This window comes from Echinops telfairi, unplaced genomic scaffold, assembly GCF_000313985.2.
Source record: "Echinops telfairi isolate 266 unplaced genomic scaffold, ASM31398v2 ScPeMD7_9;HRSCAF=40, whole genome shotgun sequence".
Taxonomy (NCBI): Eukaryota; Metazoa; Chordata; class Mammalia; order Afrosoricida; family Tenrecidae; genus Echinops; species Echinops telfairi.
In genome coordinates this window covers 43,305,260-43,323,992 of record NW_022103906.1, presented here as the reverse complement: position 1 = coordinate 43,323,992, position 18,733 = coordinate 43,305,260, and the positions used below count along the sequence as shown (strand labels likewise).

The following is an 18,733-nucleotide window of genomic DNA, read 5'->3' as shown; positions in this document are numbered from 1 at the left end:
TCTCACAAGTCTCTCACGGGAGTGAGTTGAATTGAGCCATTTGTAGTGCTTTAAATTTAACTGTTTCTTTCTTGTATTATATATTTATCTGTATATGATTTAACAGTTCATTTCTTGTTATATATCTATTATCTTTATAAATAAATATATTAAATTATCAGCAATTTGGTTTTATCTCTCTAGAGAACCTTGTCTAACACACTGGCTATCAAAAGATATAGCAGCTGGGGTCTTAAAGGCTTCCAGGTAAACAAGAAGCCATCGAGCTCAGAAGCATCCAAGCCCACATGGAAGAAGCACACCAGCCTGTGTGACTACGAGGTGTCAAAGAGATCCGGTATCACTCATCAAAGAACAAAAAATCACATCAGTGGGTGGCCACCTTCCTGATATAAGCACCGAGGACAAATGTGTGCATAAGCAAATGTGGCGAAGAAAGCTGATGGTGCCCAGCTACCAAAAGATACAGCATCTGAGGTCTTAAAGGTTTGAAGGTAAACAAGTGGCCATCTAGCTCAGAAGCAACAAAGCCCACATGGAAGAAACAAACCAGCCTGTGTGACCACAAGGTGTCAAAGAGATCAGGTTTATCAGGCATCATAGAACAAAAAATCGTACCATTGTAAATGAGGGTGAGTGGAGACCCAAAGCCCATCTGTAGGCAACTGGACACCCCCTTACTGATAGGTTGCGGGGAGGAGACGAGTCAGTCAGGGTGCAGGGTAGCAACGATGAAACATACAACTTTCCTCTAGTTCTTTTTTTTTTTTTTATCATTTTATTGGGGCTCATACAACTCTATCACAATCCACACATACATCAATTGTGTAAAGTACACATATATTAGTTGCCCTCATCATTCTCAAAACTCTCACTTTCAGCTTGGGCTCCTGGAATCGGCTCATTTTCCTTTGCCCCCCCTTCCTGCTCCCCCCTCCCCCTCATAAACCCTTGATAATTTATAAATTATTTTATCTTATCTTACACTGCCCGGAGTCTCCCTTCACCCACTTTTCTGTTGCCCATCCCCCAGGGAGGAGGTTATATGTAGATCCTTGTGATTGGTTCCTCCTTTCAACCCACCCCCCACCCTTCCCAGTATCGCCACTCTCACCACTGGTCCTGAGGGGTTCATCTGTTCTGGGTTCCGTTTCCAGTTCCCACCTGCACCGCTGTGCATTCTCTGGTCTAGCCAGGTTTGCAAGGTGGAATTGGGATCATGATAGTGGGGGGGGAGGAAGCTTTTAAGAACTAGAGGAAGGTTGTGGGTTTCATTATTGCTACACTGCATCCTGAGTGACTCATCTCCTCCCCACTACCCCTCTGCAAGGGATGTCCAGTTGTCTACAGATGGTATTGGGACCCCTTCACGCACTCCCCTCATTCATGGTGATATGATTTTTCCCACCGCCTTTGGTGCTTGATACCTGGTCCCCTAGACACTTCATGATCACACATGCTGGTGTGCTTCTTCCATGTGGGCTTTGTTGCTTCTGGGCTAGATGGCTGCTTGTTTACTTTCAAGCCTTTAAGACCCCAGATGCTATATCTCTTGATATTCGTCTTCCACGTTGATAAGGGGAAGGTGATCACACTGTGATGGTTTTTGTTCTTTGGTGTCTGCTACCTGATCCCTTCAACACCTCGTGTTCACACAGGCTTGTGTGCTTCTTCTCTGTGGGCTTTGTTGCTTCCGAGCTAGATGGCCGCTTGTTTGCCTTCAAGCCTTTAAAACCCCAGACCCTATATTCTTTTGATAGCCGGGCACCATCAGTTTTCTTCACCATGTTTGCTTATGCACACGTTTGTCTTCAGTGATCATGTCAGGAAGATGGTAATCACGGAATGACTGTTTAGCTGAGCAAAGTGCTCTTGTATTAAGGGAATGTGTGTGAGGAGGCCCAATGTCCACCTGCTATCCTACTACTAAACCTATACATATATGCACATAGGTCTATTTCCCCCATAATCATAAATATATTTAGATATGCACATGTCTGTATTTAGGCCTCTATGTATGTCCTTTGCCTCCTACGCTTTTCCTCTATTTTCTTATGCTTTCCTTCCTCCCCACACTATCATGACCCCAATTCTACCTTACAAATCTGGCTAGACCAGAGGATGTACACTGGTCCAGATAGGAACTGGAAACACAGGGAATCAGGACAGATGAACCCCTCAGGACCAGTGGTGAGAGTGGAAATACCTGGAAGGTAGAGGGAAGGTGGGGGTTGGAAAGGGGGAACCGATTACAGCGATCTACATATGACCTCCTCCCTGGGGGATGGACAACAGAAAAGTGGGTGGAGACGTCGAGCAGTGTTAAGATATGACAAAATAATATTAATTTATGAATTATGGAGGGTTTATGAGGGAGGGGGGAAATGAGGAGCTGATATTAGGGGCTCAAGTGGAAAGCAAATGTTTTGAGAAAGATGATGGCAACAAACGTACAGATGTGTTTGACACAATGGATGTATGTATGATTAACAGCTGTACCAGCCCCCAATAAAATAAAATTAAAAAAAAGAAAATGATGGCAACAAATGTACACATGTGCTTGACACAATGGATGTATGTACGGATTGTTATATCAGTGTACAAGCTCCCAATAAAATGATTTTAAAAAAACACAGTGAGACTGGAAAGGATTGAGGGATTGAAGTCCAGCAAACCTGTGACGCTTGAAAGGCTCTGCTAACTCTTGAAAATATCAAGCTAAGTAAGGATGTGATTTATCAAATTACTTTCACTAAGGCTGCATAATAGACCAGCCCCTAACTTTACTATTATCAAACAGTTGTTAAAAGACTGAATTCTGTTTTTAAGAGGTCATGTTGAAGTTCTAGTCCCTGTACACGTGAGTGTGACCTTGTTTGAAGAAATAGTGTTTTTCTTGCAGACGTTAACTGTTAACTGATGATCAGTTCCTTTTGGTGCAGCAACTTTGTGGACCAGGAAAACCATTCTCACCAAACTCAATCTCACTGCCATGATGACTCACAGTAACCCATCTACAGGGCACGGTAGCACTGTCCCTGTGAGACATGCAACTGTAACTTTATGGGAACCTTGTCTTCTTCCTGTGCAGTGGCTGGTGGTTTTGAACTGTTGATTTTGCTTTTAACAGCCCAACATGTAAACTATGCAACCTGGCTCCCCAGAAAGTCACATTAAAAAAAACTTCAGTGCAGCAATGAGATATTATGTCACCCCAACATTAATAGTCACAAGAAAACAAAAGACAGGGAACTACGAATACTGGCAAGGAGGTGGAGAGTTGAGATTATTGTTAATGGGACTGTAAGATGGTCCAATTACTGTGAAAAACAGTATGGTCCTTTCATTAATAGCTGGGAATATAAGTATCATATGATCTAGCAATCTCAACATTGGGTATCTTACAGGAGGAGTAAGGGCAAGACCCTAATAGACACCTATATATATCCACGTTCACCGAGCACTCTTCAGAACAGCAAAAAGACTGAAACAATCCACATGTCCATCAACGGAATACCGATTAAGCAAACTACAATGGAACACTAAGCAGCATCAAAAGAATGACGACGACTTAGAAGATCTTATAACAGAGATGGACCTGGAGAGCACTAGGCTGAGAAAAGTAGGCACATATTAACTTGAATAAAAAAGCAAAAATAAATGGATAAACAAACAAATAAAATACTAAGTGTAGCAGATCTTCCTTTTTAAAAAAAGGAGTTTAAAGGAACCATAGGAAAAACAATTATATATGAATAAAGTGGACCCTAACCCTATATGACTAGTGTTTCCTAAGAGAGGAAGACATGATACGGTTACAGATATCATGTAAAGATGGAAGCAGATGTTATCTAACAAACTATCCTGTGAAGGATTTCCAGGAGAACCCAGAAACTAGAAACTAGAACAGCTTCTCTAAGTACTGATAAGGCTTATACCCTGATTTTTTATTTCTATGCTTCAGAGCTGTGAGAAAATAAACTTCTGTTCGAAGCACTGACTTAGTTATTTTATAATGGCAGGCCTAGAAAATTAACACAGGTGTATCCAGCCCCCAAATAAATATTAGAAAGGTGAAAACACAGAGGAAAACATGAAAACTTAAACCATTAGGCAGAAAATCATCGAGGAATTAAATACTTGGAACAACACTATCTAGTTAACAGGTATCTATAGAATATTCTACCCCCAAAGAGTATATATACATTCTTCTCAAATGCACGTGGAACACCGATGCACCTGGAACAGTCTCTAGAACAGATTATATATCAAGGTCATAAAGCAAACATCAATATTTTTGAAACTACAGAAATAAGTTATCTGATTATAAGAGTATAAAATTTGAAATCACTAACAGAAATAAAATTAAAAACTCAACATTCTGTAAGAATGAAACAAAACACTGAAATAATACTGAGTTAAAGACTATTCAAAAGAGAAAGTAGAAACTACTGGGAGATAAATGAAAATGAAGAAACAACATACCAACACACAGCAGTGCTTAGAGGAAAATGGATAGCTATACATGCAATGCTATCAAAAGGAGGAATATCTCAAAACAGAACTAACATTGAAACATCAGAAAGTGTACAGCAAACTAATTTCCAACACTAACAATTAGAAAGAAATAATAAATAAAATAATAAATATTAAGAGAACAGACAAATCCAAGAATCAATGAAACCAAAAGGTGGTTCTTAGAAAAATGCAACACAATTAACAAACCTTTACTCAGCTTGACCCAGAAAAATAGGGGAGAAGAAAAAATTCCTTTAAAGTCAGATAAGAAAGAAGGGATATTACTATTGACCTTACAGAAAGAATATCATAAAGGAATACTACGAAGCATAAAACTAAATAAAATCTTAATGATGCTATTTCATACTTCCAGAGATGTGAAAAAAGAAAGTCTAACAGTACCAAATAGTCAAAGATGGACACAGAGGTCCTCACCTTCAGTATTTATCAGGGAAATGTGCATTAAAACCACAATGAGTGTGTATTGGGAGGGCACAGAACAGGAGGATTGCCCACAGGTGACTGTCTGGTAAGCTGATGTAACCAATTTGGAAAACCATTTGATATTATCTTTTGTTTAACTTGTACATTTCTGATGCCTATACTAATAGAAAAGCTCTTGAACATATGCACCGAGTCACATATATAACAAAATGTTTATAAAACAATTTTCAAAATAAGAAAACTGAAAGTATTCCTGTACAATAGTGTGTAGTCATACAACAAAATTACCATATCTGTATAAATGAAAATAAGTATTTATAACATATTGTGAAAGAATAAATAATACTGAGTAAATGTCACAAATATACGTGAAGTATGCTTATATATATCCATATCTAGATATCTAAAGGAAATACGTAAAAATACAGCTATTTAGTTTATAGATTAACATTATAATGGAATATAATCTTCAGAAAATTCATGGGTGAGCGTCAATGTTAATGAAATGGAATAATTTGTTTCTTACCACCCCTCTTAGGAAATCCTGTTGAGAGGAATCTCAGTGAAGTCATTAGGTTATCAACTTTTTGACCAATGAATCTGACCGTTATGATTGCATATGGAAGGCACTGCCTAGGTTTATCTACTGGCTTTGAAAAAATACTGTATTCATAGAAGTATACCTGAAAGATAAGAAAAGGGAAAAAAGAACATTTTAAATGAAAAAAAAAAAACCACCCTCAAAGAATTGCATGATGTTATTTATTCAGCATCTTCCATATATACCCTTCCCTACTCTCTTTAATCTCATTTTCTTAAAAAAAAATTTTTTTTTCTATTCCACTACACTTTTTCCTTGGTAGATGGCTAATATCTCTTTCAGATTAAAATCTATTCTTAGAATAAATTTTTTTCATTAAAAGGTAATCTTGCATATGCTCTGAGCACTACATTTTAATCAATAGCAAAATCAATTAGAAAAATAACATTACATTTTGTGTGGAAGTATATATTCAGAACATTAAAGATTTAGTAAGTGTTCCAGTAACATGATAGAAAATTTTTATCTGGTACTTAATAATAAAGGAGCCTTTCCTATTGGTGCAAACATTAAGCCAGCAGTTCTCAACCTGTGGGTCGCAATCCCTTTGGGGGCTGAACGATCCTTTCAAAGGGGTCGCCCAATTCATAACAGTAGCAAAATGACAGTTATGAAGTAGCAACGAAAGTAATGTTATGGTTGGGGTCACCACATATGAGGAACTGTATGAAAGCGTTGCGGCCTGAGGAAGGTTGAGAATCACTGCATTAAGCCCTCGGATGCTAACCAAAGGGCTGGCAGTTGCAAACCATCTAGCTGCTTTGTGGGACAAAGACCTGGTGATCCGCTCCAAGAACATCCAGTCTGAAACCGTAGGGAGCAGTTCTACTGTCACAAGAGGCTGTTGGGAGTTGAAAGTCAACAAGCCAGCATCTTCAGAACAAAAACAGCTTCAAAGTGAACCTTTTCTACTTTTAAAAGTACAATGGTTGGAAAACATTATTACAAAAGAGCCTATTGACAAGAGAAGTAAGGATGCTTTATAAATTAGAAAAGGAATCTATGGGACATCTAACTAATGTAGCCACTCTATTTAAATGGTTCTAACTATATATTTAAGAACTTAAATATATATGGTGGGCTAAAATTTTTTATTTAATATTTTAGGAAATTGTTTTAGGCCTTTGATCATCATCACCCATGGCACTTTCAAGCAGTCACATGAACTGAAAAGTTAACATACGGCTGAATTGTAGGCTTGGAAATCAATGGTATCTTTCAGAGAAGGTGCATTTCTTGACATATGACAATCAAAATTAGGAGAAGGATCCAACGAAACCTTGTTTTTATCCAAAGAAAGCTGGATTTTCTTCACTTTTCCAAAGATAACCTAAAAGCAAATAATTAAAAATAGCATACCAAAACATTTAAAAACTTTTATATATTCAGAACCAAAATTAAGGTTAACGCTTTTTTAAAAATTAAGAGATATGACAAGAGAGATAATTCCAAATGACTGAGTTGCTTCAACTTTGCAATTATGGCAATTTTCTGTAATTAATTCCTAAGATTTAGAGTAGTTTCAAAAATTTTCAAAAACTATTTTCAGAAATAATTTTGAGTCTGAAAACGAATCTGGAAAAGTAAATAAACAAGAACAGCTCACTTCTGAAAAAAATCTATGGGCCAGAGATAGAGAACAGAGTAGATGACCTGTACTTCTAGATATTTAAATCTTGTCTTAGAATGATGAGACCACAAGAAGAGCTGGATGAACACTCAATAGGACAAAGTAAGTTCTGAAATAAATATACCCCAAATACAGTATAGTGTTAAAGATACAATTTGAAATAAGTGAAACAAGACTATTCAGTAGTTTGAGATGACTAAAAAAGTTTTTGATACTCTATAAACCAAAATAAATTATCAAGTTAAATATTTATGCATTTAACCCCCTTCACACAGGGGGACAAACAACAGAAACCGTGGGGGAAGTGGTCGGTGTAAAGATATGAAAATAACAATTTGTAATTTATCAAGGGGTGACTAGGGTGGGAGGGAAGAGGGAGGGAAAAAAAGAGAAGCTAATACTAAGGGCTCAAATAGAAAGTAAATGTTTAGAAAATGATGATGGCAACCTATGTATAAATATGCTTGATACAACTGATGTGTGGATTGTTATAAGAGCTGTAAGAACCCCCAATAAAATGATATTTAAATTAAAAAACAAGGCAAATAAATATTTATATATTAAAATGCAACAAGGCTAGTACAGCAAGAAACAAATGTCTAATCCCAAGTGAGACATCTTTTCTACGTTGATGTGAAATCCTGAAACAAAAACTCAGAGTGACTATAAGGTACTCTAACACTTCGATACATAAAAGTGAAGTGTAAAATGGTGAAAGCCTGAGCACACTTCAACGACAAAAGATAAGCCAGAAGTGCAAATAACTTGACAAAAGTTTCCCATTTTACTTACATTTAGAAATTCTATTACTTTCATTTTTAACAGGTTAATAATTCACTTAAAAATGGAAACAATACTCGGGGAGGGGAGGGTGTGATGCAGCAACGATGAAACATACAACTTTCCTCTAGTTCCTAAATGCTTCCTCCACCCACCCTACCCCTGCCCCTACTATCATGATCCCAATTCTACCTTACAAATATGGCTAGACCAGAGCATGTACACTGGTACAGATAGGAACTGGAAACACAGGGAATCCAGGGCGGATGATCCCTTCAGGACCTGTGATGTGAGTGGTGATACCAGGAGGGTGGAGGGAGGGTGGGGTAGAAATGGGAAACCAATTACAAGGATCTACGTATAACCTCCTTGCTGGGGGACAGATAACAGAAAAGTGGGTGGAGGGAGACATCGGGCAGTGTAAGATATGACAAAATAATAATTTATAAATTATCAAGGGTTCATGAGGGAGGGGGGGCGGGGAGGGAAGGGAAAAATCAAGTTGATGCCGGGGCTTAAGTGGAGAGCAAATGTTTTGAGAATGATGAGGGCAATGAATGTACAAATGTGATTTACACAACTGATGTATGTATGGATTGTTATAAGAGGTGTATGAGCCCCTAATAAAATGATAGAGAAAAAAAGTATTGGTGGGAAAAGTGTCAGAAGCCAAACAGTCTGTAGATTAGGTCACAGTATTGAACCAATGCTCATTTCTTAGTTCTGACAAATGTGCTATGATGATGAACAATAATAAATGTAATTATTTACTTTATATAACTCAAAAACACTAGTATTTCACCCTGAAAACAAAATATATTCAGATAAACTTAGAGCAAACTGTCTATAATACTTAATATCTGGTTCATACTACCTACCTTAAAAATTACAATACTTTCTACAGTAATACTTCGACTATGAGCATAGTTCAAGGCAATATCAGCATATCGAAATATATAAATTCCAAGCAGAGGGTTTCCTAGTATCTTCAATGTGGATGTGTTGGTATTTAAGCCATTCTGATAGATTTCAAGCAACTCATTTCGAGGAATTGCTAAAAAGCAGAAATGTTCTTCAAGTTCTCGTCCATGTCTTCCATTCTCACGCATCTCTGACCTACAGCAAAATGATGAGTAATTAAATGAGAATATCAGAAGAATTTTCGAGGAGATAAATATGAGTTAGAGGACAGTAAAATTAATGGTAACATTCATAGAAATGACTCGTTTGGTAACAAAGTTAGGCTGAAAGTTGTCTGCAAATTCCGTAAGAGGCTAGAGAACTACGTCAGGATGTACACATCACATTCTATTTAAGCCAGTGATAATGATGACACGGGATAGCAGTTCTTGAGTGTTGTTTATGTGCCCACCTGTTAAATCTTAAGCTTTGCATGCCACTGGCCATCTTGTTCTCAAGCGTAGTGGTTACACGGTGTGCACTGAGTTGCTAACCATAGGGTTGGCAGTTCAAAACCACCAGCTGCTCTAGGGAGAACGATGGGGCTTTCTACTCCTGTCAAGAACTACAGTCTCAGAAACGCACAGGGGTACTTCTACCCTTGTCCTACAGGGTCGTTAGGATTCAGAATCGGCTTGATGGGATTGAGTTTGGTTTTTGGTATTACCAAATTGAAGGTAATCTTCTATTTGGATCAGTGCTATTCTCAAAGTATCCTTTCCCCTAGTCACCTTGTTGGCCAGAAATCATATCCTTTTAAGAAAATCAATGGAATGGGATAATATAATAATATAGATTTGACCCAGAGCTACAAAACCACGGTCAACTAAAGGAAAACATTTTCCTTAGCATTTTGTATTGATAATAATACTAATAAATATTTTATAGTTATCAATGTATCTTTCTGCAGAATTGCATTTGAAAACAACTTGCGGCCTAATTATTTTTTCTTTTTTGGAAGATGGTAATATATATAATAAAACATTTGCCATTTTAACACATTTTACATGCATAATTCGGTGACATTATTTCTAATTTGCTTTTCGAATAGTTTTTGGCTAAAAATTTAGTAAAACTTTGTTTTTTTCAATGTTATTCAAACAGTAGGAACTGTGTTAGTATATTAAAATATAAAAGTTCAAAATCTGAATATTTCCATTTCAGAAACAATAACATAAATTTAAATGTTCTTTTGTATGTACTGCAACATGTAATCACATAATGCTAAGAACTAGGCCATAAAAGTGATCTATTACCACCAATCAGCACCAGGTAAAATTCTTCTTAAAGATATAATTTTTAAAATATGAAGACATAAGAATTAAAATTTTTTCAGAAATATATCTGCATGATTTTTATGTATACTTGAGAGGAATAAATGTCAAAATCTGTCAGACTCAACACTATAATTCCCAAATCAACTCAGTACTTCAAACTGTGTAGTTACCATCCTAGTCACAAGCTTATGACCACTTTTGGTCATTATTTTTAACTCTCATTTTACTGAACATTTGAGCAATATAAAACTTTTGTTGGGAAAACTGACAATGGTAGAGAAGATAAGAGGTTAGTGTAAAAAAAAGTGTAGAACAACAAGTGAATGGTAGACATGACTGGAATCTTGAGTAATCGTCCTCAAGACTTTGAACTCAGAATTAACACTGTGCTACCTTCTTGTTTCCCTAGTGAAACCAATTACAACCAAGTTAAGAGTACAGGGTACAACTGCCTCAAATGTAATGCTTACATCATAGTGAATGATATCATAAAGAATGTTAAAAGAACCGGAATATTGTAAGCAGTCATGAGTAAATGAAAGTCTGAGAAGAATTATTTCTAGGTTGAACTGGAAGGCAAAAGAAAATTGAAGGTATTTAGCTCCTAAGTGTGTCCTGAAGAGAAAAGGAAAATATTCAAGTAAGTACATTTTTTAGAAAACAGTTGAAGAACTGAGATAATTTGCTTTGGAAAGCTTGAAAGGGTGTTTCATAGTTTCCGATCCATCAGATAATGAGATAGGCAGCCATTGTTTATCTAGCTGGAAGTGCAGCACATGAAAACGAAGCACAGTCAGGTAGAGAAAATTAGGATCAACAAGGTTCCATACGAAATTGGCTAAAGCACCAGACATCCGTAGATAGGGCAGTGCATTCATTTTTTTTAATTGCTTCTGTAACAATCACAGGTTTAGCAGTTTAAAACAGTACAAATTTGTTATTTTACAGGTAAGTAGGTCATAAATTTGATACAGGGCTCATCAGGCTAAAATCAAAGTGCTTTGGCAGGGCTGCATTTCTTTCTGCATTTTTTAGGGGAGGGTCCCTTTCCTTGGGAGAATATAAATACTTGTAATTGTATGACTACATGGTCTTTAGTTTCCTTAAGGGTTCTCTGCTTTCCTTGGCTCATGGGTCCCCTTCCAACAACAGCAGGTTGGTTCCCTCTCAGTTTTCTGCCTCCTCTTTCTGATCCACTCTTATGTCTTCCTCTTTGGCTTTTACATTAACATGCGAGTAAAATGGGCTCATCTGAATGCTCTAGAATGCCTCCATCTCTAAGTCTATAATCTTAATCATATCTACAATTTAAATGGGTTCCAGATAATGAGAATCTCCCATACCTTAAGATCCAGAACCTAAAAAGAAAAAAAGATCCAGAACCTAATCCGCACACGCAGTCTCTTTTGCCAACTTTACAGGTTTGAGAGATTAAAGCGTATACATCTTTGGGAGAATATTATACTGCCAACAATAAGCAGATGCTGAATGTATTCAATCCCTGAACATATTAAGAAATTAGGTATTTTTCCCCTCCACTTGACTCCACACTTACTTTGCTGTCCACAGTTTTAGCTTTATCTGTGTCTGGTTTCTCTCGTGGTCAAAACAGGACTACAGGCTTACTTTTCACATCTAGCTGGACAAATACTGATTTTACCTTCTCAGATCTATGTCAGTTTCATGTCTGTTCTAATGGCCCATACTAGCTAGACTCACATTACCAACAAACCAATAATGACAAGGGGAATGGGACAAAAAATGGTTTACATCAAGTATTTTAGATTGTGTAGAATTGGGAAGACGGTAGGCTTGCTTACATACCACTATTACAACATACTTGCCCACACAAAGCACTTTCAATATACATCACAAGAAGGAGCAACCCAAAGCCTCATCTAGTTACCGTGTCTAATTCCAGATTCCTGATGTGAATGGTATACTTACATTTCTAACAGGCTTGGATATAGATCCATAGAGTTATGCAACAAAAGGTGAAGCTACGCTCAGTGATAATCAGCCCTCAGTACAAATCATATTTTTATAAACAAAAATCACCCTAGGATTTCTTGTTCTCAAAATTCAAAAGGCTAGTAACCACAATAAGAAATCTTGCTTAAACAATGAATCTAAGAATTTTTGTGTCTCCTAGCAACAAGCCTCTGAGTTCTCTTGAACCCCTCCTCCCCCACCACCATGAAGCCTCAACTTTTGAATGGCTTAGAAACTGTTTCTTCCCTCCAGAGTGCAGCTAAACTGCTTTGACAAAAAAAATCACTGTGACCAGAGAGAACCTTCCCACGTGACGCTACTGGATGCACTAACTCAGAGCAAGTTGCTCCATCCTTGCCTATCAGGAAAATGCATCGTATGAAAGCTCTGCTCTACCCAGTGTAATTCGTGTATTTTTTGGGTATCCCCTTATTCTGAAATCAGGTAGCCTTTATCAGGGTTGGTTGATTCTGTGACATTAGATGCTATCTGAGATAGAGTTTTCCCCCTTCTTTATGTTGTTGCTATCCACAGTTAAAGGTCATGCTAATGTTAATCATATCAGAACTGCTTCAACTTTTCTCCACTGTATCACTGGCTCAGACTGGCTTAGTTCTGTCCTTTGTAATCAGTCATTGACAAAGTAGATACATTTTCCCATGAAATGCTCAGATGACTTATCCAAGATGGGATGTAAATGGAGGTATTAAACACAAATCATACTCATTTAACCATAGATATCAAACTGGCTACTGACAACCTTTAAAATGAGTTTTTTCCCCCACATAAATTGGAAATACCTAAAGGAATATGTTATACTTAAAGATCAAAACAAGAGCTAAACTGATACAAGTTGTTGTTATTAAATGCGGTCAAGGAGTTCCAACTCACAGCAAAATCAAGAGCAACAAAGTAAAACTGTCCAGTGTGAGTCCACTAGTGCAGCCACGATGTCAATCCATCTTGAGGGTCTTCCTCTTTCTTGCTGTCCCTCTTTTTCAAGACATTATTTATTTGTTCTCTGGAACCAGTCTATGGTCTATTCCATATTATTCATGGACACCATTATTCAAACACATAAATAACTCTTCAGTCTTCCTTATTCACTGTCCAACTGTCACACCCAACTGAATATACCATGAATGGGTCAAGAGCTTCTTAGTTCTCAAGGTGACATCTTGCCTTTTAGCTTGTAGGGAGGTCTTCAGTATCAGATTTTCTAAATCTAGTCTTTTGATTTCTTGACTACTGCTCAAAGGGTTTGATCATGAATCCATGTGAAATGAAATCGCTGACAACTCTGATCTTTTTTCCATTTATTCCAATGCTGTATATTGACCCAGTTGTGTGGGTTTTGTTTTCTTTATATTGAGCTATAATATATACTAAAGGTTACAGTCTTCCATCTTTATCATCAAGTACTTCGAATTCTCTTCAGTTTTGGCAACAAGATGTGCTCCTACATATCACAGCCTTATTCCCATCCTGATGCCACACTCTTCTTCAAAGAATCCATCTTCACAGATCTGCTTAGCATGCAAATTGAAGTATAGTGACAGGATACAACTTTCACCCATACCTTAATTCATTTCTTTAGCCCTTTGTTCTGTTCAAATGACTGCCCCTTGGTCTATGTACAGGTTCTGTGTGAGCATAAACTGTTGGTTTCCCCATTCCTCACGTTATCCATACTTGATTATGACCCACACAATGAAATACATTAGCAAAGTCTATAAAACAAAAGCAAACATCTTTCTGGTATTTTCTCTTTCAGTCAACATCTGCCTGATATCAGAAATGCTATCCTTCATTCCATGTTCTGAGTCAGGCTTGAATTTCGGAAAGCTCCTTGTCAATGTTCTGGGACAACTATTGTTGGATGATCTTCAGCAAGATTTTACTTGCCTATGATATAATGATATTGTCTGATGTTGCATTGTGTGGGGTCACCTTTGGAATGGGTACAAATATCTCTTTCAGTCAGTTGGCCAGACAGCTGTCTTCCAAATATCTTGGCATAGACTAGTGATTGCTTTCAATAAACCATTAGTTTGTTAAAACATTTGTTGGTATTCCATCAATTCCTGGAGCTTTAGTTTTTGCCAATGCCTTCAGTGCTGCTTGAAATTCTTCTTTTGGTATCACTGGCTCTTAAAATAGTTAGATATCAGCCAGTTCTTTTTTGGTACAGTGACTTGAGTTTTGTCATATATTGATGCTTCTTGTATCCTTCAATATTATGTCAAATGTTGTCATTAAATGTCATCAGCAGGCGATGTTTCGTTGTTGCACATTGGGTCATCATGAATCGGAACCAACTCTATGGCAACTAACAACAAATAGAATACTTCAGAATTAAATTCTAGTTTCTGGCTTAATATTGTTTTCAGTACTTTCAGTTGAGAAATTCTGATCATGTTCTTCCATTTTTGTTTTCCAATTCCAAGTCCACACATTTCATTATAATACTTGGTTTTCTCCAGCTGCCATTACATTTTTTTCTGTTCAGGTCTTTTATGCCATTATTTCTTCCATTTGGTTCGCTACTCTATGTTCATGAGCACGTTTCAGTCTCTCTCCTGACATTTACTTTCTTTACTTTTTAATTGTCCGTGGTTTTCTTCATGCATGAAATTCTTATCATCTCTACTATGCATCTGGTCGTTGGTCATTAGTGTTCAAGGATCAAATTTGTTCTTGAGTGGTCTCTGAAATTAGGTGGGTTATACGTAAGGCCATATTTTGGCTCTCATGGGCTTTTCTTCAGTTTCCACCTGGACCTGTGTATAAACAACTGATGGTGTTCCTTATTTTGGCCAATGATGTTAAGCCTCATCGTCAATTCCCACACGCCATAGAGCTCTGAAATATTTTTTTTGATAAACGCAAAGCCATTTCTTCTCAGCTTGTCATTCCTGGCATAGTTGACCACATGGTTGCCCCATCCAAAATGGTCAACACCAGTCCATTTCAGTTCACGAACAGCTAGGAATAACTTCCAATTTGTCTAGATTCATATATTCTGATTAATGGATGTTTGCAGCTGCTCCTTCTCATTCCGAGTCATGCCCCATCAGTAAATCTCCGTCCTGAGAGCTCTGCTCCATCCATGTCAATAAGGTTGACTGCACTGAGGCGGCAGCTCTTCCTCAGCCATATTCTGAGTACCTTCCACGCCGAGTGGCTGCTCCTCGGCACTGTATCATACCATGTTCTGTCATTCATAAGACTGTTCAGTGATGAATCTCTGTGAAGAGCACTAATTATTCTTTCTTTCCGGTGTGTCTTTTCCTGGATGCTCCACTGGGGCCTGCCCACCATGGCGAACTTGTGTTTGAAATACTGGTAGTATAGCTTCCAGCATCACAGCAATAGACAAGGTACCATAGCATGACAAACTGACAGACAAGTGGTGGAAAATGAATACATACAGGACAATGGTATTAGGGAGAATTCCATTCAGTTTCTCTCTTACACACTACAGCCAGTTTCTGAACTCTTCAAAAACCTCTCCTAAGACTACAGTAATAATAACTAATCTCTTATCTTGGTACCTGTATCTTTATTATATCATTTATATTTACTTGTATGTCTTTTCCCAGTAGAACATAAACTCCTAAGAGATGAGAAGCCAGCCTTATCTACTTTTCTCCAAGGGTATCTACAGGTCTAACACAGTAAACATGTGTTGAGTGACTGAGTGAACATATTATTAAGGTATATTTACTGACATCACACTTGTCTTCTATTATCCAGGAGGTACAAAAGAGATCTATAAAATGGCTGCTTAATAAATGTGTTGATGTATGCTTTTGAAGAATATATCAAAATCAGCACATATGAAGCAGATATATAAAATCTGACTACATTAATGCATGAAATGTACTAATCCAATCTCATGTTTAGCTCCCACTGTTACAGAATGCTCCGAGGAGATAAAATCATGCATAAATTATCTAGTAAGTACTAATTTTGCTAGAAATACTTTACCAAATGGTAGAAATAATAAAATTGCACAAACCACCACCACAAAAGAATAAAACATACCCTGTGTAGGTCATGGTAACTTACCTCTTTGTTGTAGTCAGGTGCCATCAACTCGGTTCTGACCCGTAACGACCTTATGCGTACCTGAATGCAACATTACCCAGCCCTGGGCCATGCTCATAATGTTCCTGTGTCTGAGTCCACGGCTGCGGCCACTGAAAGCCGTACGCAGAGCTTCGCAACTTACCTCTTAGCAGAAAATTTTTTTTCCAGATCCTCGTTGTAAATGAGTTTCGTGTCCCCAAATTGCCATGATGACTGTAGGTCATAGTTGACATCAAGTCTGCACTGGTTAAGAGCTGCGTGGATGAAACTATATTCTCTAGTATTGGTGAAACAAGGTGACAAATAAACTAAATTAAAAAAAAGGAAAATAGATATATGTGTTTAGATTCATGTTATCAGACAACTGTACATCAAATATGATTCAAACTAATCAAGTACCTGAAATTTTCATTAACATTTGAAAGCAAGAATTTATGTTTAAAGTTCCACCAGGATAACACAGAATGCACATATCTATAATGTAGAATTTTGTACATTTGATACAAGTAAAATCATAAATTGTGATTTTTCTCTGCATACTTATTGACTTAATGTCTTGGAAACCCAAAGGGACAGTTCTATCTTGCCCTCTCTAGCGTCACTGTGAGTCAAAATTCACTTCACGGGAGATTATTTGATGGTTGGAGAGCACACATTCTGTATGATTTAAAATCTTTCAAATCCGTTGAGATCTGTCCAGAATTTTGTCTATCTTGGTGCCCGTATAACGGGTATGTGAAAAGAACGTCTATTCTGCTGTTATAGGGTGACTGTTGTTAGGTACCACTGAGTCAGTTCTGACCCATAGTGACCCTTATGCATCACAGATCAAAACAGGCGCCATCCTCACAATTGTGCCCATGCTTGAGCCCATTGTTGCAGCCACAGTGTTAATCCATCTCCCGGAGGGCCTGCCTCTCTAGTTTACGAAGCATGATGTCCTTCTCTAGGGACTGGTCTCTCCTGACCACATGTCCAAAGTATGTGAAACTAAGCCTCGCCATGCTTTCCTCTAAGGAACACTCTGGCCATCCTTCTTCGAAGACAGATTTGTTTGTCCTTTTAGCAGTCCATGGTACTTTCAATATTCTTCCCCAGCACCATTCAAACACATCACTTGTCTGTCGGTTTGCTGTACTGTTGTGGCTTGTACGTTGCTGTGATGCTGAAAACTATGTCACTTGTCTTTCAAATGCAAACAGGTTTCAGGATTGCCTCCAGTCGAAGGAGGACTCGGTTGCCCATGTTGGGGGAAGTAGCCGTTGAAAACCGTATGCTGTTGGGAGGCGTAATCTACAAATATCATTCAGATCCATCTGGCTGACAGTGTTAAGTTCTTCTAATTTTCTTGCTGATTTTTTTTAATCCAGTAGTGCTATCAAATGTTGTACCCAATGTGAAATGAAGTCTTCAACTGTAACTCTGGATTCAGCTCTCTCTCCTTTCAGTTGTATCATTTTTTGCTTTATATGTTTTGAGGCTTTGTTGTTCACTACAAGCACATTAGGAAGAAGCATTAGTAGTACAGTAACTTACACATTTACCTGCTAACTTCAAAGCCAGTGGTTTGAACCCACTGGTGGATCCAGGGAGAAAGATTAAATCTTTATGGAAAAGCAGAAAGCCTTAAGCTTTGGAAACCCCAAGGAGCAGTTCTACTCTGTCCTACAGGGTCACTATGAGTTGGCATCAACTTGATGGCAGTGGGTTTGCATTTTTATTATCTTCTTGAGGAATTGACCCCCCCCTTCTTCTTCTTTTCTCTAAATTTTATTTCACAAGCTATGAACACAGCTATTTCTGCTTTATTTTGGTTAACATTTGCAGTCTGTATTTTCCCAAAAGCTTACTTTCAACTAACCTTAATATATTTGAAGTGAGTTTCCAATCAACAGTACAGAGTTGAATCATGCTTTATTACTCATTCTGCCAACATGTCTTTTAATTGGCATTTTACATTTAATATAATTATAATTTATATTTACATTGATCATGCACATAATTATAATTTATGTTTACATTGATCATGAACATAATTATTGATATGTTCAGGCTGAACCTTGCCATAAGATGTCTATTTTGTTTTTCTACTTCAGTTAAATTATGTTTCATTTTGTCTCCGTACCTGTAAGTTACTTGAATATGTTTTAAAATTACATCTTGATTTAACTATGGCATTTCTGAGTGCAGTGGTCAATGAGTAGTGAAAATCTTACCTTCTATGAGGGAGAACTGGGCTCAATTGTTAGACTTCAAATGCAGCCACCACCGTCTATCAGAGGAAGCTTGTATGCTGCTATGATAATTATAGCCACCACTGTCTATCAGTGGAAGCTTGTATGCAGCTATGATAATTATAGTCACCACTGTCTATCAGTGGAAGCTTATATGCGTCTATGATAATTATAGCCACCACTGTCTATCAGTGGAAGTTTGTAT

At 37.5% G+C, this 18,733-nt stretch overlaps 1 protein-coding gene across 1 annotated transcript in view; it reads right to left on the bottom strand.

Annotated features, from left to right (window-relative positions):
• TEX15 (testis expressed 15, meiosis and synapsis associated) overlaps positions 1-18,733 on the bottom strand; it is a 54,744-nt gene that overhangs the window by 23,247 nt on the left and 12,764 nt on the right. The window contains exons 3-6 of the mRNA XM_045286956.1: positions 16,437-16,602; positions 8,852-9,089; positions 6,747-6,893; positions 5,489-5,645 (exon numbers count right to left, since the gene is read on the bottom strand). Of these exons, the coding sequence (XP_045142891.1) occupies positions 5,489-5,645; positions 6,747-6,893; positions 8,852-9,089; positions 16,437-16,602 (708 nt within the window). The remainder of the gene's footprint in view (positions 1-5,488; positions 5,646-6,746; positions 6,894-8,851; positions 9,090-16,436; positions 16,603-18,733) is intronic.